Genomic DNA, 26,030 nt, shown 5'->3' on the forward strand with positions numbered 1-26,030 from the left:
AGTGCTCAACCTCACTAATGTTCTTGTGGCTAAATGGAAGCAAGTCCCCACAGCAATGTTCCAACATCTAGTAGTGGAAAGAAGAGTGGAGGCTGTTATAGCAACAAAGGGGGGGACCAACTCCATATTAATGCCCATGATTTTGGAATGAGATGTTGGACAAGCAGGTGTCCACATACTTTAGACCATGTACTGTGATCATAAACAAATGTAAGCAAGGTTTGAAATTATTATATTTTAGTCAAATATATCTGTTTGGGCTTCTTACAGTACATTTTTAATCTACAAATTATTTGTAATTATCTTCCGGCCCCCTGACCATCTACCCAAAAACAAATCGGCCATCGACTGAATGTAGTTGATGATCCCTGCTTTATGCAATCGTCAGTGTTTTAGTCATGTTGGACTACTGTAGCTAGTCGGCGCTGTCCAAAGTAAGCACGGGAAACCCCAGACCGAATATCTTCTCTTCAGCCTGAAGATTCCTCTGCTCCGGCGCTACTTGCAATCTGTCGATTGGCTGTCCTTGCAGGACCTTCCTGATACGTCACATGTTGTAGTTACAGATGGTCCTGTGCTTGTAGTGTCTACCGTACAACCACACAACTGCTCATCAGAACAGCAAGTCAGTAGGTTTGATACTTTGAAACACTACGCGCAAAAATGGCTCAATGCACGGAACCGTCTACCAGCACCGGGGCGAACGGAGAGCTGAAAAAGCCGAGGAAGGTCGCTGTTATCACGGGCATCACTGGACAGGTAAACGCAGTCTCCAGATATGAATGGAAAGAGGATGTATGGACAGTGACAGGGTGCCTATATGAACACCTTTAACGTTAGATAAATAATAATAAATACCAGCTGTAGCTATTATGTTTGTTTTGCAGTAGCCTGTGTACTGGTCGATAGACATTGGTATGATTTGACTAACAGACAGTGGTTTTGTGAGGAGAGCGATGGATTCAGCATAGTTATCTCACTCGTCTAACGTTACATTCATATGTGTCAGGTGCACTGGCGCACCACAGCTGGTTACATAAGGTTCCCACACACGAACGATGTGTTCTTATGAATAAATATCAGTATTGTAGTAACCAGCTGTGGTGCGCAAGTGCACCTGACACATTATGCACAGTCATGATACAGAAGTAAAGCAGGGCGTCAAACCAGGAAGTCGAAAGAGAATATTCCCCCAGACAGACACGCTTCACCCGGATCCATGGCTATTCATTGCTGGTCTAATTTTACTTTCATAATTGACACTGATACACGTGCCCTACGAATAGAGAACGTAGTGTGATATAGGCCAGCATTCAGCTGCGTTCACACTCTGCACTTGACTTAGCCCAGGGCTAACAGCCTCCTTAGCCCTGCATGTTTCAAGGATGTTATAATATAAGCCACCAGTACCACCGGTGTTAGTTTGAATTTACTGAAAGATTCTATTCATGAACCTATGATGGTGATGATAATGATGCAGGTAATGATTACTCAATGTATGTATTTGTTATCAATGTTTCTTGCATCTCAGATTACTTAATAAGACACTGGCTACATGTTTTTAGTCATTCTGAAGTATAGTTGTAGAAAGGTAGTAGGCTATATAAAAACATTTTTTAGACAGTATGTCTATAACTGCCTCACATGGGCTGGAGACACCATGTTGACTGGCTGGGAGAAGGATCCACTACAAAATGGTGACGGATCTGATTTGTTTGCCACATCACAGCAGGAACTAAAGCAGTCTGTGTTTGCAATCAAATAGGATACTGCTGGGCTGAGTGTCAACCCAAAGATCTAGTGTCCCCTGACTTAGCCAGCAGATAAGATGAAGTGACACATCGAGATCCTGTTAGTTCTGAGGAGAGGGAGGGAGGGAGGAAGGAGGGAGTGATAGGGAAATATCAGCCCTGCTGCCCCTGAAGTCGCTTTTTCTTGCCCTGCCCGATGTGTGTCCAAAGTCCAGAGTTTCCCCAGAGCAGGGGAGCAGATTGAAAAACCCCACCCTCTCTTTTATCAGAGGACTAAGTACACTGAAGAAGAGTGTATGTGTATGACGAGTGTATATGCCTGTCTTCTATAGGCCTAATTCTATACACGTCACTGAACAGTGGTGTCACCCTTGTAGGGAGCCAGCCAGGCTGGATTCAAGACAAGTCTAACTTCATAAATGGTAGCAGTTTGCCCCACAAAGTTCGACGGCATACTGTACATATACTGTGTAGAGGATTACCGTCTCAGGGTGGGCCTATACCATTGTACATGCGTTGGAGTTAATTCACGCTGAACTGACTACCTGTTTAGCAGCATGGGCCTTCTTTATCAAGGTCTATACCTGGGCTAGGTAGCAGTTTGACAGGTCTGGTATGCAGTGACCTTAGAGAGTAATGTTAATGCCAGGCTATGGCAATGACACCAGACATTTCACATAGCCTATTTGTTGTAACCCTAAACTGGCACACCTGATTCAATTAGTCAACTAGGCTTATCATCAAGCCCATTACTAATTGAGTTAGGTGTGCCAGTGTAGGGCTATAACAAATAATGTATTGTGGTCCCCTGATCTAGGGTTAACATGGCCAGTGGCTCTCAAACCTCTCCTCGGGGACCTCCAGACATTTCACCATTTTGTTGTAGCCCTGAACTATCTCACCCGAGTCACCAAGTCAAGGTCTTGATGATTAGTTGATGAGTTTAATCAGTTGTGCTCGCTCTGGAATAGATCAAATACTGTACATGGAATGGCTGGGTGTCCCCAATGAGAGGTTTGAGAGCCACTGGCCTATATAATTACAAGCCAGTCAGTCAAGTCCTGGTTGATTGAGAAATATCTACCAGACACGCAACAACGTCCTGTTTTCTCTGTTTACTCTTCTTTGTCTTTGCGATGGTTCTTGACGTGGCTCATACATGAATGAAACAAAGGGCTGGGAGGGCCAGTGTAGTGCGTTATTACAAACTGGTTTGACTGGTACCACTGGTCTATTAGGGTGTTTTCACATAGTCCTCTTTTAAAAGAACCGATCTCTGTCCTCTTTAAAGGAAACTCTGGGGTAAAAACAAAGCAAAATAACTCGTTTGTCTTTGTATTCACATTGCCCTTGCCTTTGAATGAGGACTATTTTGCCAGTTCACTTCACCTATTTTGTGGTTAGAATTCTCTTAGCATTCACATTGCTATGTTTAGAAAGAAACCAAGATCTTTTTCCAATATTCACTCAATGGACTCTGGGTTTTTACAAAGTGCAGGACAAGCTTATTGGGAAGCAAGATATATCTACTTACATTTTGGAAGTTAAAATATTGCATTTAATTAAAAGATACATATTTATTTAAAAAAAATATATTTAGCCTTTATTTAACTCGGCAAGTCAGTTAAAAACAAATTGTTATTTACAATGACGGCCTACCACAAGCCCTCCTGCGGGGATGGGAGCTGGGATAATACAGTGGGGGAAAAAAGTATTTGATCCTCTGCTGATTTTGTACGTTTGCCCACTGATAAAGAAAGGATCAGTCTATAATTTTAATGGTAGGTTTATTTGAACAGTGAGAGACAGAATAACAACAACAAAAAATACCAAAATGTAAAAATTTTATAAATTGATTTGCATTTTAATGAGGGAAATAAGTATTTGACCCCCTCTCAATCAGAAAGATTTCTGGCTCCCAGGTGTCTTTTATACAGGTAACGAGCTGAGATTAGGAGCACACTCTTAAAGGGAGTGCTCCTAATCTCAGTTTGTTACCTGTATAAAAGACACCTGTCCACAGAAGCAATCAATCAATCAGATTCCAAACTCTCCACCATGGCCAAGACCAAAGAGCTCTCCAAGGATGTCAGGGACAAGATTGTAGACCTACACAAGGCTGGAATGGGCTACAAGACCATCGCCAAGCAGCTTGGTGAGAAGGTGACAACAGTTGGTGCGATTATTCGCAAATGGAAGAAACACAAAAGAACTGTCAATCTCCCTCGGCCTGGGGCTCCATGCAAGATCTCACCTCGTGGAGTTGCAATGATCATGAGAACGGTGAGGAATCAGCCCAGAACTACACGGGAGGATCATGTCAATGATCTCAAGGCGGCTGGGACCATAGTCACCAAGAAAACAATTGGTAACACACTACGCCATGAAGGACTGAAATCCTGCAGCGCCCGCAAGGTCCCCCTGCTCAAGAATACATATACATGCCCGTCTGAAGTTTGCCAATGAACATCTGAATGATTCAGAGGACAACTGGGTGAAAGTGTTGTGGTCAGATGAGACCAAAATGGAGCTCTTTGGCATCAACTCAACTCGCCGTGTTTGGAGGAGGAGGAATGCTGCCTATGACCCACCGTCAAACATGGAGGTGGAAACATTATGCTTTGGGGGTGTTTTTCTGCTAAGGGGACAGGACAACTTCACCGCATCAAAGGGACGATGGACGGGGCCATGTATCGTCAAATCTTGGGTGAGAACATCCTTCCCTCAGCCAGGGCTTTGAAAATGGGTCGTGGATGGGTATTCCAGCATGACAATGACCCAAAACACACGGCCAAGGCAACAAAGGAGTGGCTCAGAAGAAGCACATTAAGGTCCTGGAGTGGCCTAGCCAGTCTCCAGACCTTAATCCCATAGAAAATCTGTGGAGGGAGCTGAAGGTTCGAGTTGCCAAACGTCAGCCTCAAAACCTTAATGACTTGGAGAAGATCTGCAAAGAGGAGTGGGACAAAATCCCTCCTGAGATGTGTGCAAACCTGGTGGCCAACTACAATTAATGTCTGACTTCTGTGATTGCCAACAAGGGTTTTGCCACCAAGTACTAAGTCATGTTTTGCAGAGGGGTCAAATACTTATTTCCCTCATTAAAATGCAAATCATTTTATAACATTTTTGACATGCGTTTTTCTGGATTTTTGTTGTTGTTATTCTGTCTCTCACTGTTCAATAAACCTACCATTAAAATTATAGACTGATAATTTCTTTGTAAGTGGGCAAACGTACAAAATCAGTAGGGGATCAAATACTTTTTTCTCCCACCGTACGTACATACATACGTACGTACATGCATACATACATGCATGCATACATACATACATACATACATACATACATACATACATACATACATACATACATACATACATACATACATACATACATACATACATACATACATACATACATACATACAGTTGAAGTCAGAAGTTTACATACACTTATGTTGGAGTCTTTAAAAATAGTTTTTCACCACTCCACAAATTTCTTGTTAACAAACTATAGTTTTGGCAAGTTGGGTAGGACATCTACTTGACGCATGACACAAGTAATTTTTCCAACAATTGTTTACAGACAGATTATTTCACTTATAATTCACTGATTCACAATTCCAGTGGGTCAGAAGTTTACATACACTAAGTTGACTGCCTTTAAACAGCTTGGAAAATTCCATGGCTTTAGAAGCTTCTGTTAGGTTAATTGACATAATTTGAGTCAATTGGAGGTGTACCTGTGGATGTATTTCAAGACCTACCTTCAAACTCGGTGCCTCTTTGCTTGCCATCATGGGAAAATCAAAAGAAATCAGCCAAGACCTCAGAAAAACAATTGTAGACCTCCACAAGTCTGATTCATCCTTGGAAATTTCCAAACGCCTGAATGTACCACGTTCGTCTGTACAAACAATAGTACGCAAGTATAAACACCATGGGACCACGCAGCCGTCATACCGCTCAGGAAGGAGACGCGTTCTGTCTCCTAGAGATGAACGTACTTTGGTGCGAAAAGTACAAATCAATCCCAGAACAACAGCAAAGGACTTTGTGAGATGCAAAAGTATCTATATCCCCAGTAAAACGAGTCCTATATCCACATAACCTGAAAGGCCGCTCAGCAAGAAGGAAGCCACTGCTCCAAATCTGCCATAAAAAAGCCAGACTATGGTTTGCAACTTCACACGGGGACAAAGATCGTACTTTTTGGAGAAAAAAAGAAACAAAAATATAACTGTTTGACCATAATGACCATTGTTATGTTTGGAGGAAAAAGGGGGAGACATGCAAGCCAAAGAACACCACCCCAGCCGTGAAGCATGGGGGTGGCAGCATCATGTTGTGGGGGTGTTTTGCTGCAGGAGGGCCTGGTGCACTTCACAAAATAGATGGCATCATAAGGCAGGGAAATTATGTGGATATATTGAAGCAACATCTCAAGACATCAGTCAGGAAGTTAAAGCTTGGTCGCAATTGGGTCTTCCAAATGGGCAATGACCCCAAGCAAACTTCCAAAGTTGTGGCAAAATTGCTTAAGGACAACAAGGTGAAGGTATTGGAGTGTCCATCACAAAGCCCTGACCTCAATCCTATAGAACATTTGTGGGCAGAACTGAAAAAGTGTGTGTGAGCAAGGAGGCCTACAAACCTGACTCAGTTACACCAGCTCTGTCAAGAATGGGCCAAAATTCACCCAGCTTATTGTGGGAAGCTTGTGGAAGACTACCCGAAACATTTGACCCAATGAGATAAAACTGTCCAGTGGGTCTTGCGACGGGTATACAGAGATGACCAGTTTACAGAGGAGTATAGAGTGCAGTGTCCTATAAGGAGCATTGGTGGCAAATCTGATGGCTGAATGTTAAAGATTATTATCAGAAGATAATATTAACATGTAAATATGATTGGTAATCCAATAAATAAAAAGAATACTGCAGATTAAATAATGTTGTAATTGAAAATTGTGCACTCGGTGTAGGTTATTACCCCTTTAAGAACTCGCATTGTTTTTATGGTTAGTTTTATCAAGTATCCTTTGGACTTCCCAACCCTAAATCTTAATCTTAACCATTTTAAATGTCAACTTCAATGGGGCAACGTCAGAGTTGGGACGTCCCAACGATTTTGGATAGCAAGGACCTTGATTTTCTAATCAAATCAAACTTTATTGGTCACATGCGCCGAATACAACAAGTGTAGAACTTGCTGTGAAATGCTTACTTACAAGCCCTTAACCAACAGTGCAGTTCAAGAAGAGTTAAGAATATATTTACCAAATAAACTAAAGTAAAAAATAATAAAAATTAACACAATAAAATAACAATAACGAGGCTATATACAGGGTGTACCGGTACCAAGTCAATGTGCGGGGGAACAGGTTAGTTGAGGTCATTTGTACATGTAGGTAGGGGTGAAGTGTCTATGCATAGATAATAAACACCGAGAATCAGCAGTGTACAAAAACAAATGGGGGGGGGGTCAATGTAAATAGACCGGTGGCCATTTGATTAATTGTTCAGCAGTCTTATGGCTTGGGGGGGTAAAAGCTGTTAAGGAGCCTTTTGGTCCTAGACTTGGCGCTCTGGTACCGCTTGCTGTGCGGTAGCAGAGAAAACAGTCTATGATTTAGGTGACTGGAGTCTCTGACAATTTTGTATCCCGCGTTGTGATTCTCACCCAATATGTTGTAGTCTTCTCACTCTATTCAAAATCTCTTAGCCTATAGATCACATATTGCAAACAAATAATCATTGTGTCAGTACAAAACACACATTTTGTAATTTCCGCACATCCCTTGACAATCGCAAATCAATATCCAAAAACCTTCATAATCTTCTCTCTTTTGTGGCACTAATGTGAGGGGAATGTCAGGGGAAACGGTGTTGCAGTAGTCTAGTGTGAGGGGAATGTCAGGGAAACGGTGTTGCAGCAGTCTAGTGTGAGGGGAATGTCAGGGGAAACGGTGTTGCAGCAGTCTAGTGTGAGGGGAATGTCAGGGGAAACGGTGTTGCAGCAGTCTAGTGTGAGGGGAATGTCAGGGGAAACGGTGTTGCAGCAGTCTAGTGTGAGGGGAATGTCAGGGGAAACGGTGTTGCAGTAGTCTAGTGTGAGGGGAATGTCAGGGGAAACGGTGTTGCAGTAGTCTAGTGTGAGGGGAATGTCAGGGGAAACGGTGTTGCAGTAGTCTAGTGTGAGGGGAATGTCAGGGGAAACGGTGTTGCAGCAGTCTAGTGTGAGGGGAATGTCAGGGGAAACGGTGTTGCAGCAGTCTAGTGTGAGGGGAATGTCAGGGGAAACGGTGTTGCAGTAGTCTAGTGTGAGGGGAATGTCAGGGGAAACGGTGTTGCAGTAGTCTAGTGTGAGGGGAATGTCAGGGGAAACGGTGTTGCAGCAGTCTAGTGTGAGGGGAATGTCAGGGGAAACGGTGTTGCAGCAGTCTAGTGTGAGGGGAATGTCAGGGGAAACGGTGTTGCAGTAGTCTAGTGTGAGGGGAATGTCAGGGGAAACGGTGTTGCAGTAGTCTAGTGTGAGGGGAATGTCAGGGGAAACGGTGTTGCAGTAGTCTAGTGTGAGGGGAATGTCAGGGGAAACGGTGTTGCAGTAGTCTAGTGTGAGGGGAATGTCAGGGGAAACGGTGTTGCAGTAGTCTAGTGTGAGGGGAATGTCAGGGGAAACGGTGTTGCAGCAGTCTAGTGTGAGGGGAATGTCAGGGGAAACGGTGTTGCAGTAGTCTAGTGTGAGGGGAATGTCAGGGGAAACGGTGTTGCAGTAGTCTAGTGTGAGGGGAATGTCAGGGGAAACGGTGTTGCAGTAGTCTAGTGTGAGGGGAATGTCAGGGGAAACGGTGTTGCAGCAGTCTAGTGTGAGGGGAATGTCAGGGGAAACGGTGTTGCAGTAGTCTAGTGTGAGGGGAATGTCAGGGGAAACGGTGTTGCAGTAGTCTAGTGTGAGGGGAATGTCAGGGGAAACGGTGTTGCAGTAGTCTAGTGTGAGGGGAATGTCAGGGGAAACGGTGTTGCAGCAGTCTAGTGTGAGGGGAATGTCAGGGGAAACGGTGTTGCAGTAGTCTAGTGTGAGGGGAATGTCAGGGGAAACGGTGTTGCAGTAGTCTAGTGTGAGGGGAATGTCAGGGGAAACGGTGTTGCAGTAGTCTAGTGTGAGGGGAATGTCAGGGGAAACGGTGTTGCAGCAGTCTAGTGTGAGGGGAATGTCAGGGGAAACGGTGTTGCAGTAGTCTAGTGTGTGGTGACAAGCGAACCAGGGGAGCTTTGTGTTCACATTGCCCTAAAAAGGGAACCGGACCGTGGAATTCAAGCGAAGCCGAACTCAGACCACCTTTCGCTTCGGGGGCTCTTTTGAGGGGTCTGAGTGCCTTTTTGTGTGTTCACACACTGCACTGATTTCACAAAAATTGTCTGAAAAGGAACAAGTGAGAACACCCTTAGATGATTGCCACACAAATGCGTGACATAGTGACATAGCTAGGTTACGTGTATGAATTCATATTCCTATTGTTGCACCAAAGGACAAAAGCAGGAGCAGGAAATGAATATCAGCAGCTAGATCAATGACGGTGGTGGGATCAAACAGCAGGTTAGAAAAGAGATGAGGGTGCAGCCTGCTACCCGTCTACAGCCCTATACAGTGACACAGAGGCAGGCTTTTTCTATGTTCAGTGGAACAACAGACCCTATAAACTACAGTACAGTCGGTGTGGGCCTGGGATGACTAGCTGAAGATTATGTACTGGATGTGAAAACCGAGTCACTCAACCTGAACAGCAAACGACAAGCCTGACCACTTAACAAGGCACCCAGACAGCTAGGTGACAGGATTAGTGAAATGACAAGCCTGACTACATAACAAGGCACCCAGACAGCTAGGTGACAGGATTAGTGAAATGACAAGCCTGACCACTTAACAAGGCACCCAGACAGCTAGGTGACAGGATTAGTGAAATGACAAGCCTGACCACATAACAAGGCACCCAGACAGCTAGGTGACAGGATTAGTGAAATGACAAGCCTGACCACATAACAAGGCACCCAGACAGCTAGGTGACAGGATTAGTGAAATGACAAGCCTGACCACATAACAAGGCACCCAGACAGCTAGGTGACAGGATTAGTGAATTGACAAGCCTGACCACATAACAAGGCACCCAGACAGCTAGGTGACAGGATTAGTGAAATGACAAGCCTGACCACATAACAAGGCACCCAGACAGCTAGGTGACAGGATTAGTGAAATGACAAGCCTGACCACATAACAAGGCACCCAGACAGCTAGGTGACAGGATTAGTGAATTGACAAGCCTGACCACATAACAAGGCACCCAGACAGCTAGGTGACAGGATTAGTGAAATGACAAGCCTGACCACATAACAAGGCACCCAGACAGCTAGGTGACAGGATTAGTGAATTGACAAGCCTGACCACATAACAAGGCACCCAGACAGCTAGGTGACAGGATTAGTGAAATGACAAGCCTGACCACATAACAAGGCACCCAGACAGCTAGGTGACAGGATTAGTGAAATGACAAGCCTGACCACATAACAAGGCACCCAGACAGCTAGGTGACAGGATTAGTGAAATGGCGGCACATGAGCTCACTCAGTGGTGCAGGAATAATACTATGCTAAAGCCTTCTAGATGTATTGACTTTAGACAGCTGAAAGTATTAGAGAAATATCAGCATGTGGTGCTTTGTCACCTGTACACTTGGCCTATTGTGTGTGTACAGTGCTATTGCTGTGGTGCAGTAGCCTACAGTAGAGTGAGTGTACCCGGAAGGTTGCTGGTTCGAATCCCTGGTCTCAGTTGCCTTTATTATCAGATACAGCTTAGGCTTACAGCAAGCTCCTATGTACTCACTGATGAACCATAGACCATCTATACTGGGGGGGACCATCTATACTGGGGGGGACCATCTATACTGGGGGGGACCATCTATACTGGGGGGGACCATCTATACTGGGGGGGACCATCTATACTGGGGGGGACCATCTATACTGGGGGGGACCATCTATACTGGGGGGGACTTTTTACTTTAAATGTCATTCACTCAACCCCTTTACAGTGTTGCTTATCTGTTCTTGTGGGAGAGTAGTGTGGTGTAGAGACTGGGGGTAGGCTAGGTTATGTTTTATCCCTTTTGAGTAGAACTGCAGGAGATAACACATGCGTGTGCGCACACACACACACTAGGGCTGGACGATATGGCCTTCAACTCATCTAAAAAAATCTAACATATGGGCAATTCACGATATACAGTTGAAGTCGGAAGTTTACATACACTTACGTTGGAGTCATTACGTTTTTCAACCACTCCACAAAATTCTTGTTTACAAACTATAGTTTTGGCAAGTCGGTTAGGACATCTACTTTGTGCATGACAGTAATTTTTTCAACAATTGTTTACAGACAGATTATTTCACTTTTATAGTTCACTGTATCACAATTCCAGTGGGTCAGAAGTTTACATACTGGAAGTTGACTGTGCCTTTAAACAGCTTGGAAAATTCCAGAAAATTACGTCATGGCTTTAGAAGCTTCTGATAGGTTAATTGACATCATTTGAGTCAATTGGATGTGTACCTGTGGATGTATTTCAAGGCCTACCTTAAAACTCTTTGCTTGACATCATGGGAAAATCAAAAAAGAAATCAGCCAATGTCCATTTGGAAGACCCATTTGTGACCAAGCCTTAACTTCCTGACTGATGTCTTGAGATGTTGCTTCAATATATCCAGATAATATTTCTTCCTCATAATGCCATCTATTTTGTGAAGTGCACCAGTCCCTCCTGCAGCAAAACACCCCCACAACATGATTCTGCCACCTCCGTGCTTCACGGTTGGAATGGTGTTCCTCGGCTTGCAAGCCTCCCACCTTTTCCTCCTAACATAATGATGGTCATTATGGCCAAACAGTTCTATTTTTGTTTCATCAGACCAGAGGTAATTTCTCCAAAAATGACAATCTTTGTCCCCATGTGCAGTTGCAAACCGTAGTCTGGCTTTTTTATGGGGGTTTTGGAGGAGTGGCTTCTTCCTTGCTGAGCGGCCTTTCAGGTTATGTCGATATAGGACTCGTTTTACTGTGGATATAGATACTTTTGTTCCTGTTTCCTCCAGCTTCTTCACAAGGTCCTTTTCTGTTGTTCTGGGATTGATTTGCACTTTTGGCACCAAAGTATGTTCATCTCTAGGAGACAGAATGCGTCTCCTTCCTGAGCGGTATGACGGCTGTGTGGTCCCATGGTGTTTATACTTGCGTACTATTGTTTGTACAGATGAACGTGGTACCTTCAGGCGTTTGGAAATTAGTCCCAAGGATGAACCAGACTTGTGGAGGTCTACAATTTCTGATTTCTGAGGTCTTGGCTGATTTTCTTTTGATTTCCCCATGATGTCAAGCAAAGAGGCACTGAGTTTGAAGGTAGGCCTTGAAATACATCCACAGGTACACCTCCAATTGACTCAAATGATGTCAGTTTGCCTATCAGAAGCTTCTAAAGCCATGACATCATTTTCTGGAATTTTCCAAGCTGTTTAAAGGCACAGTCAACTGTGCCTTTTAGTATGTAAACTTCTGAACCATTGGAATTGTGATACAGTGAACTATAAGTGAAATAATCTGTCTGTAAACAATTGTTGGATAAAGGACTTGTCATGCACAAAGTAGATGTCCTAACCGACTTGCCAAAACTCTAGTTTGTTAACAAGAAATTTGTGCAGTCGTTGAAAAACGAGTTTTAATGACTCCAACATAAGTGTATGTAAACTTCCCACTTCAACTGTATGCCTTCCACATCCATAAGACCCACTAATAATAGTTGTATCTGCATTTTTTGCTGTTGCAATCATCACTTATCTGACTTTCATGTGGGTCTATAAAAATGCACTTTTTGTTTACAAATGTAACCAGAACCATACATAATGCACATTCACTAATAATGTAGCAGGCATGATAGAACATCAACACCGCTCTTATAAACAATCTCTCAAGCACAAGCCCACGTGCTAGTGAGTAGCCTGCTAATATTTATATTTCATGTTTGGCAACTTGGATCTGGGAATAATTTCACAAGCTCTGAATTCAGCTAAGAAGGTAAAACGGTTGAATTGTTATGAACACAACCTTCTGTCTGTCTCCAGCTGTTTGAACAGCATGGTAACCTGTCCACTTTGTTCAGATGTTGAAATCAAGAGGCCTACCTTTATTTCTCAGAATGAGAACGAATTGCCAATTCCTTATAATTGTTTTATGCTTATTAAACATTTATAAAACAGTCATCCAAACAGCTAGTATGTTAATTGAAGTTCAGTTTAAGAACAACATTCTCTTAACTTGTCACGCCCTGACCAGGTGAACTCTGCTATTTTGGTCAGGGTGTGGCATTTCTATGCTTTATTTTCTATGTTTTGGTTATAGCCTTTCTTTGTGTTTTATTTCTATGTTGGGCTCGGGGTGATTTCCCAATCAGACAGCTGTCGCTTGTGAAGTCTGATTGGGAATCACATTTAAGTTCCTTTTCCCCCACGATGTTTGTGGGTTGTTGTCTCGTTATTTGAGCACGTAACGTATTGGCAGTTTTTCCTTGATTTTGTGTACATGTTTAATTCTAGTGTGTTAAATAAACATGTATTCACTCCCAGCTGCGTTTTGGTCCGCTTCCTCGTCTCCCGACGACAATCGTTACATAACTACTCAGTCTGCAACCTTAGAATTTGTAAGATTCTGGTTGAATGAAACAGACGGAGGCCCAGCTTACAATAATCAGAATGTTTATTCACACCACTGTGTATCACTACCCAGCGCTGTCCGTTCCATTCCCCAGAGATTAGAGAAACCTTGAGAAGTTCTCCCTGTCCTATCATACGTTTCTCAGAGTTCTAGCCAGGTCGAGCCAAACACAGTCTCTATTGTTCTCGGTATTTTCTTCGGCACACACATACATTGTTTCTTTAATCTGCAACATGTTTAATAATCTTCTGCAAGCCTAATAGTTTCTCCCCTCCACGGGTGGGGACAGAATGTCCTGTAAGGAACACAGTAGTACAACTTGTCTGTCGATAGCGCCTCTTATCATCTGTTTCACACTTGCACCCTGCTTACATACTAAAAAGGAGCAAAAGGTCCTTGTTCTAATTCTGACTAAAACTACACTCATCATCAGATTATAGGTTTATGATTCTAATACATTTCATACAATTATATGGTTTCAGAGTGGAATTATTTAATCATTATCTTTAAACATATAAATAATTTTATCATAGTATAACAATCTTTATTTGACCAAAATGCTGCTAGCGATACCTGGTACCGTAATGCGCGCGCGACAAACTGACCATTATTTTCCAGAATTAATGTTCATTGGTATATCTGTTTTAGTAGTGTCAGCTCTGTTCGAATTGTGAGTCGTTGAAACAAACAGGGTATGGTTTGAAAGGTTAACTTTTCCTCTTTTACAGTAAACTAATGTCTCTGTTTCGGTGTCCATATGACAGATTCTGTTGTACTAAACCTCAGAGAGGAAGAAGTGATCTCATCTTTGTTGTTGTGAGTTTTAGGGGGAGGGGCTTGAAAGAGAGCAAGTGAGAGGTTTCTATCCAAAATGAGCCCAATGCGTTTCTATGGGCTTATTTTGAACCTAAGCTTGTCACCTGCCTTCCCTCCTTTGGGACAACGACTCCCATTGTTAGGGCGGAGACATGAGCATCTCATCATTATATACACATCTCTGGTGTAAATGGGAAGGTTCACAGTATAATGTAAAAATCTTCCCAGCGTGAAATACTTCCCAATCGTTCTGATTGTGACGTCATGTTGTACATTTTCCCAGTCAGTAATTGCACACACGTCTGTGTGGATGGATGAGCTCATGCTGATGTTTCTCTCACACCCCCTCGACCTTGATTTAGCTAGCTAACTGGCATAATTACATTACTAAGCTGCTCCAGAATGTACTACGCCAGGACATGGACATTGATTCTATCGTAGTCCATGTGGGTTTTAATGAGATTATATAGGGCAGCTCTGAACAGTGACTTATCAATGACCCAAGCCCAGCTCATTTAATACCTACCATTGTGTTGCTGAGTCATCATAATGCTTCAGCAAATGTGTATTATACCAGGGGCATTGGTAGACACAATGTAAGTAGCCTAATTTATGTCCCTCTGACTACCCTGAATGCCTCTGCTGACCCTACAACTATTGTATGCAGCAATCATGTGCCTATGAACCAGATATGTTTTTAGCACTGAGGCGTGTGCCCTAGTAGGAAGTCCACCGTGTGCAGCTCACCCTGCACTAACTTAAATAACATGATAATATCTACTTCTGCTACGCTTCCCAGTAAAGCAATGAAAACAAGCAAGCATCCCATAAAAGTGCTCAAAATCTAGAATCGGCTTTCTATTTCGCAACAAAGCCTTCTTCACTCACGCCGCCAAACTTACCCTAGTAAAACTGACTATCCTACCGATCCTCGACTTCGGCGATGTCATCTACAAAATAGCTTCCAATACTCTACTCAGCAAACTGGATGCAGTCTATCACAGTGCCATCCGTTTTGTTACCAAATCACCTTATACCACCCACCACTGCGACCTGTATGCTCTAGTCAGCTGGCCCTCGCTACATATTCGTCGCCAGACCCACTGGCTCCAGGTCATCTATAAGTCTATGCTAGGTAAAGCTCCACCTTATCTCAGCTCACTGGTCACGATAACAACACTCACCTGTAGCACACGTTCCAGCAGGTATATCTCACTGATCATCCCCAAAGCCAACACCTCATTTGGCCGCCTTTCATTCCAGTTCTCTGCTGCCAGTGACTGGAACGAATTGCAGAAATCGCTGAAGTTGGAGACTTTATTTCCCTCACCAACTTTAAACATCAGCTATCTGAGCAGCTAACCGATCGCTGCAGCTGTACATAGTCCATCTGTACATTGCCCACCCAATCTACCTACCTCATCCCCATACTGTTTTTATTTACTTTTCTGCTCTTTTGCACACCAGTATCTCTACTTAAACATCATCATCTGCTCATTTATCACTCCAGTGTTAATCTGCTAAATTGTAATTCTTCGCTACTATGGTCTATTTATTGCCTACCTCCTCATGCCTTTTGCACACACTGTATATAGACTTTCTTTTTTCTACTGTGTCATTGACTTATTTATTGTGTTATTGGCTTGTTTATTCCATGTGTAACTCTGTGTTGTTGTCTGTGTCACACTGCTTTGCTTTGTCTTGGCCAGGTCGCAGTTGTAAATGAGAACTTGTTCTCAACTAGCCTACCTGGTTAAATAAAGGTGAAATAAATATAAATAAATGAACTCACTGTCATGTTCCAGGTGATGCTTTTCCACTCCTCAGTGTCCAGTGTTGGTGATCACTTGCCCACTGGAGCCACTTCTTCATGTGTTTAGCTGATAGGAGTGGAACCCGGTGTGGTCGCCTGCTGCAGTAGCCCATCCCTGACCAGGACCGACCAGTTGTGCGCTCCGAAATGCCGTTCTACGCACCACTGTTGTACTGCTCCTTTATTTGTCGGTATGTGGCCTGCCTGTTAGCTTGCACCGTTCTTGCCATTTCCTTCAACAAATTGTTTTCGCCCTTTAGGACTGCCACTGACTGGATGTTGTTTGTTGCACCGTTCTCAGTAAACCCTAAACGCTGTCGTGAGATAGGTGTCTCAGCTGTTTCTGAGATACTGGATCGCAACGCCGATCATACCACGCACAGTCACTTAGGTCACCCCTTTTGCCCGTTCTAGCATTAATTCCAACAGTAATTGGATGCCCGTCTGTCTGCTTTACACTGAGTGTAAAACATTAGGAAAACTTTCCACGACAGATTGACCTGGTGAAGGCTATGATCCCATATTGACGTCATGTTAAATCCACTTAAATCAGTGTAGATGCAGGTGAGGAGACAGGTTAAAGAAGGATTTTAAGCCTTGAGACAATTGAGACATGGATTGTGTATGTGTGCCATTCAGAGGGTGAATGGGCAAGACAAAAGATTGAAGTGCCTTTGAACGGGGTATGGTAGTGATGTCAGGCGCACCGGTTTGAGTGTGTCAAGAACTGCAACGCTGCTTTTTCACGCTCAACAGTTTTTCGTTTTTATATCAAGAATGGTCCACCAGCCAACTTGCCACAACCGTGGGAAGCATTGGAATCAACATGGGCCAGCATCCCTGTGGAACGCTTTCTTCACCTTGTAGTCCATGTTCTGGTATAATTGAATCATCAACACACGTGCATTAGCTCAAACCAGTCAGGCAGCAGAACTGTGCCCAGACCCCAACTCTCTGTGTGTGTGTGTGTGTGTGTGTGCGCGCAGACTCCAGAAAACCAGTTCCATTTATGACCTAGATCCCCACATCCTGTTATTCACTACTAAAATGTCAACAACTATTTTTTTTCATCACCTTTTTTTTTCTCTCTCTCTCGCTTGCTTTTTATGTGCCCAGTCAGGACACAGTGGAGCCTGTGTGAGGTAGAGAGAGGAAGAGGTGGGCTCAGTTTTGAGCTGACTGAGTCACTGCTTGTTTTCTGAACATTCCCCTTTTCCCCTCTATCTCTCCTCCCTCTATCTCTCCTTCTTCCTCCATCTCCCTCAAAAGGTAGACCTTAGATGCCAACCCATTCCATAGTGCCAGGGTGTTGGACTGGGGGCACTGCCCAGTACCCATTCTACCCTACACCACCCTGGTCTTCTGTGTGTGTGGGTTAGAGAGTGGAGTGAAGGAGTGGTGGGTGGATGTGGGTTAGAGAGTGGAGTGAAGGGGTGGTGGGTGGATGTGGGTTAGAGAGTGGAGTGAAGGGGTGGTGGGTGGATGTGGGTTAGAGAGTGGAGTGAAGGGGTGGTGGGTGGATGGAGTGAAGGGGTGGTGGGTGGATGTGGGTTAGAGAGTGCAGTGAAGGGGTGGTGGATGTGGGTTAGAGAGTGCAGTGAAGGGGTGGTGGGTGGATGTGGGTTAGAGAGTGCAGTGAAGGGGTGGTGGATGTGGGTTAGAGAGTGGAGTGAAGGGGTGGTGGGTGGATGTGGGTTAGAGAGTGCAGTGAAGGGGTGGTGGGTGGATGTGGGTTAGAGAGTGCAGTGAAGGGGTGGTGGATGTGGGTTAGAGAGTGGAGTGAAGGGGTGGTGGGTGGATGTGGGTTAGAGAGTGCAGTGAAGGGGTGGTGGGTGGATGTGGGTTAGAGAGTGGAGTGAAGGGGTGGTGGGTGGATGTGGGTTAGAGAGTGGAGTGAAGGGGTGGTGGGTGGATGTGGGTTAGAGAGTGGAGTGAAGGGGTGGGGGGTGGATGTGGGTTAGAGAGTGGAGTGAAGGGGTGGTGGGTGGATGTGGGTTAGAGAGTGGAGTGAAGGGGTGGGGGGTGGATGTGGGTTAGAGAGTGGAGTGAAGGGGTGGTGGGTGGATGTGGGTTAGAGAGTGGAGTGAAGGGGTGGTGGATGTGGGTTAGAGAGTGGAGTGAAGGGGTAGTTGATGTGCGTGGGTTAGAGAGTGAAGGGGTGGTGTGTTAGGGAGGGTCTGGAGTTTAGCTGGGTCAGGGGATGCAGATGGGAACAAGGCTGCTAACAGAGCAGAGCTGTAACTGGCTCTCCAGTTGCTGCCGTCCCGCCCCTGTCCACACAGGCTCTACAGTACCACAGGACTCTACCTATCACCACCCTGTCCACACAGGCTCTACAGTACCACAGGACTCTACCTATCACCACCCTGACCCACAGGCTCTACAGTACCACAGGACTCTACCTATCACCACCCTGTCCACACAGGCTCTACAGTACCACAGGACTCTACCTATCACCACCCTGTCCACACAGGCTCTACAGTACCACAGGACTCTACCTATCACCACCCTGTCCACACAGGCTCTACAGTACCACAGGACTCTACCTATCACCACCCTGTCCCCACAGGCTCTACAGTACCACAGGACTCTACCTATCACCACCCTGTCCACACAGGCTCTACAGTACCACAGGACTCTACCTATCACCACCCTGTCCACACAGGCTCTACAGTACCACAGGACTCTACCTATCACCACCCTGACCCACAGGCTCTACAGTACCACAGGACTCTACCTATCACCACCCTGTCCCACAGGCTCTACAGTACCACAGGACTCTACCTATCACCACCCTGACCCACAGGCTCTACAGTACCACAGGACTCTACCTATCACCACCCTGTCCACACAGGCTCTACAGTACCACAGGACTCTACCTATCACCACCCTGTCCACACAGGCTCTACAGTACCACAGGACTCTACCTATCACCACCCTGTCCACACAGGCTCTACAGTACCACAGGACTCTACCTATCACCACCCTGTCCACACAGGCTCTACAGTACCACAGGACTCTACCTATCACCACTCTGTCCACACAGGCTCTACAGTACCACAGGACTCTACCTATCACCACCCTGTCCACACAGGCTCTACAGTACCACAGGACTCTACCTATCACCACCCTGTCCACACAGGCTCTACAGTACCACAGGACTCTACCTATCACCACCCTGACCCACAGGCTCTACAGTACCACAGGACTCTACCTATCACCACCCTGTCCACACAGGCTCTACAGTACCACAGGACTCTACCTATCACCACCCTGTCCACACAGGCTCTACAGTACCACAGGACTCTACCTATCACCACCCTGTCCACACAGGCTCTACAGTACCACAGGACTCTACCTATCACCACCCTGACCCACAGGCTCTACAGTACCACAGGACTCTACCTATCACCACTCTGTCCACACAGGCTCTACAGTACCACAGGACTCTACCTATCACCACCCTGTCCACACAGGCTCTACAGTACCACAGGACTCTACCTATCACCACCCTGTCCACACAGGCTCTACAGTACCACAGGACTCTACCTATCACCACCCTGTCCACACAGGCTCTACAGTACCACAGGACTCTACCTATCACCACCCTGTCCACACAGGCTCTACAGTACCACAGGACTCTACCTATCACCACCCTGACCCACAGGCTCTACAGTACCACAGGACTCTACCTATCACCACCCTGTCCCACAGGCTCTACAGTACCACAGGACTCTACCTATCACCACCCTGACCCACAGGCTCTACAGTACCACAGGACTCTACCTATCACCACCCTGTCCACACAGGCTCTACAGTACCACAGGACTCTACCTATCACCACCCTGTCCACACAGGCTCTACAGTACCACAGGACTCTACCTATCACCACCCTGTCCACACAGGCTCTACAGTACCACAGGACTCTACCTATCACCACCCTGTCCACACAGGCTCTACAGTACCACAGGACTCTACCTATCACCACTCTGTCCACACAGGCTCTACAGTACCACAGGACTCTACCTATCACCACCCTGTCCACACAGGCTCTACAGTACCACAGGACTCTACCTATCACCACCCTGTCCACACAGGCTCTACAGTACCACAGGACTCTACCTATCACCACCCTGACCCACAGGCTCTACAGTACCACAGGACTCTACCTATCACCACCCTGTCCACACAGGCTCTACAGTACCACAGGACTCTACCTATCACCACCCTGTCCACACAGGCTCTACAGTACCACAGGACTCTACCTATCACCACCCTGTCCACACAGGCTCTACAGTACCACAGGACTCTACCTATCACCACCCTGACCCACAGGCTCTACAGTACCACAGGACTCTACCTATCACCACTCTGTCCACACAGGCTCTACAGTACCACAGGACTCTACCTATCACCACCCTGTCCACACAGGCTCTACAGTACCACAGGACTCTACCTATCACCACCCTGTCCACACAGGCTCTACAGTACCACAGGACTCTACCTATCACCACCCTGACCCACAGGCTCTACAGTACCACAGGACTCTACCTATCACCACCCTGTCCACACAGGCTCTACAGTACCACAGGACTCTACCTATCACCACCCTGTCCACACAGGCTCTACAGTACCACAGGACTCTACCTATCACCACCCTGTCCACACAGGCTCTACAGTACCACAGGACTCTACCTATCACCACCCTGTCCACACAGGCTCTACAGTACCACAGGACTCTACCTATCACCACCCTGTCCCACAGGCTCTACAGTACCACAGGACTCTACCTATCACCACCCTGTCCACACAGGCTCTACAGTACCACAGGACTCTACCTATCACCACCCTGTCCACACAGGCTCTACAGTACCACAGGACTCTACCTATCACCACCCTGTCCACACAGGCTCTACAGTACCACAGGACTCTACCTATCACCACCCTGTCCACACAGGCTCTACAGTACCACAGGACTCTACCTATCACCACCCTGTCCACACAGGCTCTACAGTACCACAGGACTCTACCTATCACCACCCTGTCCACACAGGCTCTACAGTACCACAGGACTCTACCTATCACCACCCTGACCCACAGGCTCAGACCTCCCCTCACCTGACCAAGCTCAGCTTGGTAAGCCCAGTCAGACCTTGTAGAAGTCAAACTGAATTCTGCTCCTGTTACCCAGCTTTTCCAGACTGGAAATATACAGCGAGCCTATGCCTATAATGTTTAATATGGTTCAAGCTGTGTTTGTCAGGTGTGTGTTTGACTATATAGTGTAGTAGGATATTATGGTGTCGCAGGCCTTCCCCCCCACTACGTCAGATTCAGTCTTTTACCATTATTACATCACACTGTGATGTTACCAAGTACAAATATTGATATCAACCTGGCCAGATTGTACGATTTGCTTCAATTTTGGCTTCAGGTTTTGCATTCAACTTACGAGGATTCATCAGCCGACGTAGGCTACGTTACCTGCAGTGGTGTATTTGACCTGCGACAGCATCACCAGTGCAATCCTCCCTCTTATGCACAAGTGAAGTGAGTTCAGAAAAACTGAAAGTATGAATCTTAGAAGTTGTTTTCACATAGGCTACAAACTTTATATTTCTAAAATCAGAATCAAATAAACAACATTATTAGGGAAATTGTTCTTGCAAAGTGTATAACTGTTTAAATCGAACTATTGTATTAATCTGTCTATTCACAACAAACGTATTATTGTGGACATACTCAGTGCTGGCCATGTTCCTATTGGCCAGTCACCGGGATTGGCTTGTAACACCAGCCATACTTCATGATAAAGGCTACACTTCTGACACTGGTAGATCTTTGTCGGAGACTACGACCGCCCGTAGTGGTACTGAACCAGCAGACATCGACCCTGTCACACTGAACGAGCCAAGATGTAGTGGTACTGAACCAGCAGACATCGACCCTGTCACACTGAACGAGCCAAGACGTAGTGGTACTGAACCAGCAGACATCGACCCTGTCACACTGAACGAGCCAAGACGTAGTGGTACTGAACCAGCAGACCTCGACCCTGTCACACTGAACGAGCCAAGACGTAGTGGTACTGAACCAGCAGACATCGACCCTGCCACACTGAACGAGCCAAGACGTAGTGGTACTGAACCAGCAGACCTCGACCCTGTCACACTGAACGAGCCAAGACGTAGTGGTACTGAACCAGCAGACCTAGACCCTGTCACACTGAACGAGCCAAGACGTAGTGGTACTGAACCAGCAGACATCGACCCTGTCACACTGAACGAGCCAAGACGTAGTGGTACTGAACCAGCAGACATCGACCCTGTCACACTGAACGAGCCAAGACGTAGTGGTACTGAACCAGCAGACCTCGACCCTGTCACACTGAACGAGCCAAGACGTAGTGGTACTGAACCAGCAGACCTCGACCCTGTCACACTGAACGAGCCAAGACGTAGTGGTACTGAACCAGCAGACCTCGACCCTGTCACACTGAACGAGCCAAGACGTAGTGGTACTGAACCAGCAGACCTAGACCCTGTCACACTGAACGAGCCAAGACGTAGTGGTACTGAACCAGCAGACATCGACCCTGTCACACTGAACGAGCCAAGACGTAGTGGTACTGAACCAGCAGACCTGGACCCTGTCACACTGAACGAGCCAAGACGTAGTGGTACTGAACCAGCAGACCTCGACCCTGTCACACTGAACGAGCCAAGGCGTAGTGGTACTGAACCAGCAGACCTCGACCCTGTCACACTGAACGAGCCAAGACGTAGTGGTACTGAACCAGCAGACATCGACCCTGTCACACTGAACGAGCCAAGGCGTAGTGGTACTGAACCAGCAGACCTCGACCCTGTCACACTGAACGAGCCAAGACGTAGTGGTACTGAACCAGCAGACATCGACCCTGTCACACTGAACGAGCCAAGACGTAGTGGTACTGAACCAGCAGACCTAGACCCTGTCACACTGAACGAGCCAAGATGTAGTGGTACTGAACCAGCAGACATCGACCCTGTCACACTGAACGAGCCAAGACGTAGTGGTACTGAACCAGCAGACCTAGACCCTGTCACACTGAACGAGCCAAGACGTAGTGGTACTGAACCAGCAGACCTAGACCCTGTCACACTGAACGAGCCAAGACGTAGTGGTACTGAACCAGCAGACATCGACCCTGTCACACTGAACGAGCCAAGGCGTAGTGGTACTGAACCAGCAGACCTAGACCCTGTCACACTGAACGAGCCAAGACGTAGTGGTACTGAACCAGCAGACCTAGACCCTGTCACACTGAACGAGCCAAGACGTAGTGGTACTGAACCAGCAGACATCGACCCTGTCACACTGAACGAGCCAAGGCGTAGTGGTACTGAACCAGCAGACCTAGACCCTGTCACACTGAACGAGCCAAGACGTAGCGGACTTTCTATTCCACAGAGAAAAATGGAGGTTTATATAAACCTTTTTAATATTGACAAGGCAGCTGTGTTCTCTCCACAGCTCCACCAATCTGTCGTCATCGCCTCGGTTCACACGGTGCTTTCTGTTGTTACTCTCCTCTTTGCCATCATTGTTTTGGTGCTCATTGGCTATTGGCAGAAGTCTTTGCCCAATCATGTCGTGGCACTGCTCATACTACAAGATGCACGACCAAAATGTCTGACATGTCAGAAAATGATCAGGACATCCGACAGAGGTCTGGAGAACGGAACAGTCATCGGTGAGTCCTTGACCAGCTCAAACTACCTGAGTCCCAAGGTACTGATCCTAGTGCAAGTTCATTCAATTTCACCCTGATCATTAGAATTTGTCTGGGACGACAAAATTGTGTAGTGTATGCCCGGCATTAGTGAGATGGTAGTAAGTTTGGGAAGAGTTGAGATGTCACTCGGCCTAGATATTCCTTCCTGAATCCTGAGCCTTCCTAGAAGCCCTCCCTGGACACAGAGCCATCCCATTCCCGGATCTTGGAAAGTAATTTCCAACCTCTCACATTCCTCTCTCCACCTGGCGCTCCTGTAGCATTCTCCCTCCTCTCTCTCCTTTCATCCTCTTTCTCTCTTTTTCCCCTTTCTCTCGCTCTCTCGCTCTCTCGCTCTTTTTCTATTGCTCTTTTTTTGCTCTCTCTTGCTCTTTTTCTATCCTTTTTCTCTCTCTGTTTATCTCCCTCACCCTGCCTCTCTCTGTCCCTAGACTCCCTGGCCCTCTCCTACTTTTCCCCCTCCTCCTTCTCCCTCTAACAGAAAACAAAGAATAACAGTGTTATTTCATTTTTATTCTGCCCTTCAGTCTCTGTGATATATATCCCCCCTAACAGGGCAGTAGAATACTGAGGCCCTTGTCCCTGATGTGGAATCTCCATACAGGAATATACCATCTGGATATACCATCTCACACTCAGAGGGGGGTTCCCTAACACCGGTGGGGTCGTAAGGTTGCGACGATACCATAAATCTCCAGGCTAACTACTGTTCATAAATTGTGACTGGCCGAGGGCCGAAACATTTTGCTATTTGTCTTGTGGTGGCCTCAGGACCTCAGGCTACTGTGATTGGTTGAGCTGCAGGGGTCAGAGAATGATCTGGGGTGTGAATTATAGGTGACCACCTCAGTGCTAAAGCAAGGGGTCCACTCTGTGCTGTGTTCTCCGCTGGATGGCTTAGTATGAGTACAGGACAGGGAGGGGGAGGAAGGTGAGGGCTTAAGAGGCTGGGTTCTGTCCCCCTCTCTCTCTGGTCAGCAATAAAATGGGCCTTTGTTTTGGGGTATTACTCTGCTTTTTTAACTTGTCTAGGAAAACAACACCGGGTTTTGATACACCCCACAACCTTTCTGATGTGCAACCTACATCCTACATCCTCCTTATTTTATTGTGGGCATTTGATACACTGCTCTTCTCCTCCCCCCCCCCCCTCCGTTCCAAAGACAGCGTTCAGTAAAACCACACAAGGGGGACTGAGAGGTTGTTGGAATGCCAGGAATAATAATCAGAAAGTGAAAAATCCGTGCACATCTCCTCTGTGATCCCTCCTCCGTTGCTCGTAATCGCTCCTGATCGCCCCTCCAAGGCTGATTCTGCCTCGGAATGAGATCTGGAGATCTGACAGGATTCAATAAAGAAAGAAAAAAAGGTTATATGTGGGAGCAGATCCTAAGGTCTAAATCGTACCATCATAGTGATGCTTTATAGCCCACCCTTTTCACATTACTGAGCAAAAATGAGCCAAGCTGGTTAAAGGTTAATGTAAAAAATAAAATATTAGACCCATCGCTGTAGTGTGAATCTGGCATCAGTCTCTTCCGGACATATATTTGCCTTGTGAGACTTTTATGGTAGCGAGGCTAGGGCTAAGCTAACCAAGTATGAGCTAATGCCCTTATAGGTGTTCACTTCTATATCCTGCTGCCATGAATATGAAATAGAAGTCAAGGTGTTAATAAGAGTGTGTGTGTGTGTGTGTGTGAACAGTAGCTGTGTGTGTGGGGCCAGCAGGGCCATGTCTGTCACGCCCCACTGTGAGAAGTTGTAAAGTGATGGATTTCCTGTGAGGACAGGAAGTGCCATCAGAGCTCCCTCACTGATTACAGAAACACATTGGAGTATGTGAAGTAGTTCTGCACGTGCTCAGTCAGTCGTTTGTAACAGTGAAATGCCTGGTTTGGGCTAAAGGATCGGGATAGTGCTCACTCTAACAGAATACTGTATGCATAATGCTCATTTACTCTCTGTCTGAGTGTGTTTGTGTGTCTGTGCGTGACAGTGTGTGTCTGTGTTAGGGCTGTGACGATACTGGTATCGCAGTATGTTTTCCATGGCAAAAATGAAAGCAGATGCAGACTGAACTCTTTGGTCCTTTAAAAACCTGCTGTATGTGA

At 46.1% G+C, this 26,030-nt stretch overlaps 1 protein-coding gene across 1 annotated transcript in view; it reads left to right on the forward strand.

Moving 5' to 3' along the window:
* Positions 1-536: 536 nt before the first annotated feature.
* Positions 537-26,030, forward strand: part of gmds (GDP-mannose 4,6-dehydratase) — a gene marked incomplete in the record, with an annotated part of 263,826 nt that continues 238,332 nt past the window's right edge. The window contains 1 exon segment of the mRNA XM_029707818.1: positions 537-759. Coding sequence (XP_029563678.1) covers positions 664-759 — 96 coding nt within the window.

Source organism: Salmo trutta, chromosome 22 (assembly GCF_901001165.1).
Source record: "Salmo trutta chromosome 22, fSalTru1.1, whole genome shotgun sequence".
Classification (NCBI taxonomy): domain Eukaryota; kingdom Metazoa; phylum Chordata; class Actinopteri; order Salmoniformes; family Salmonidae; genus Salmo; species Salmo trutta.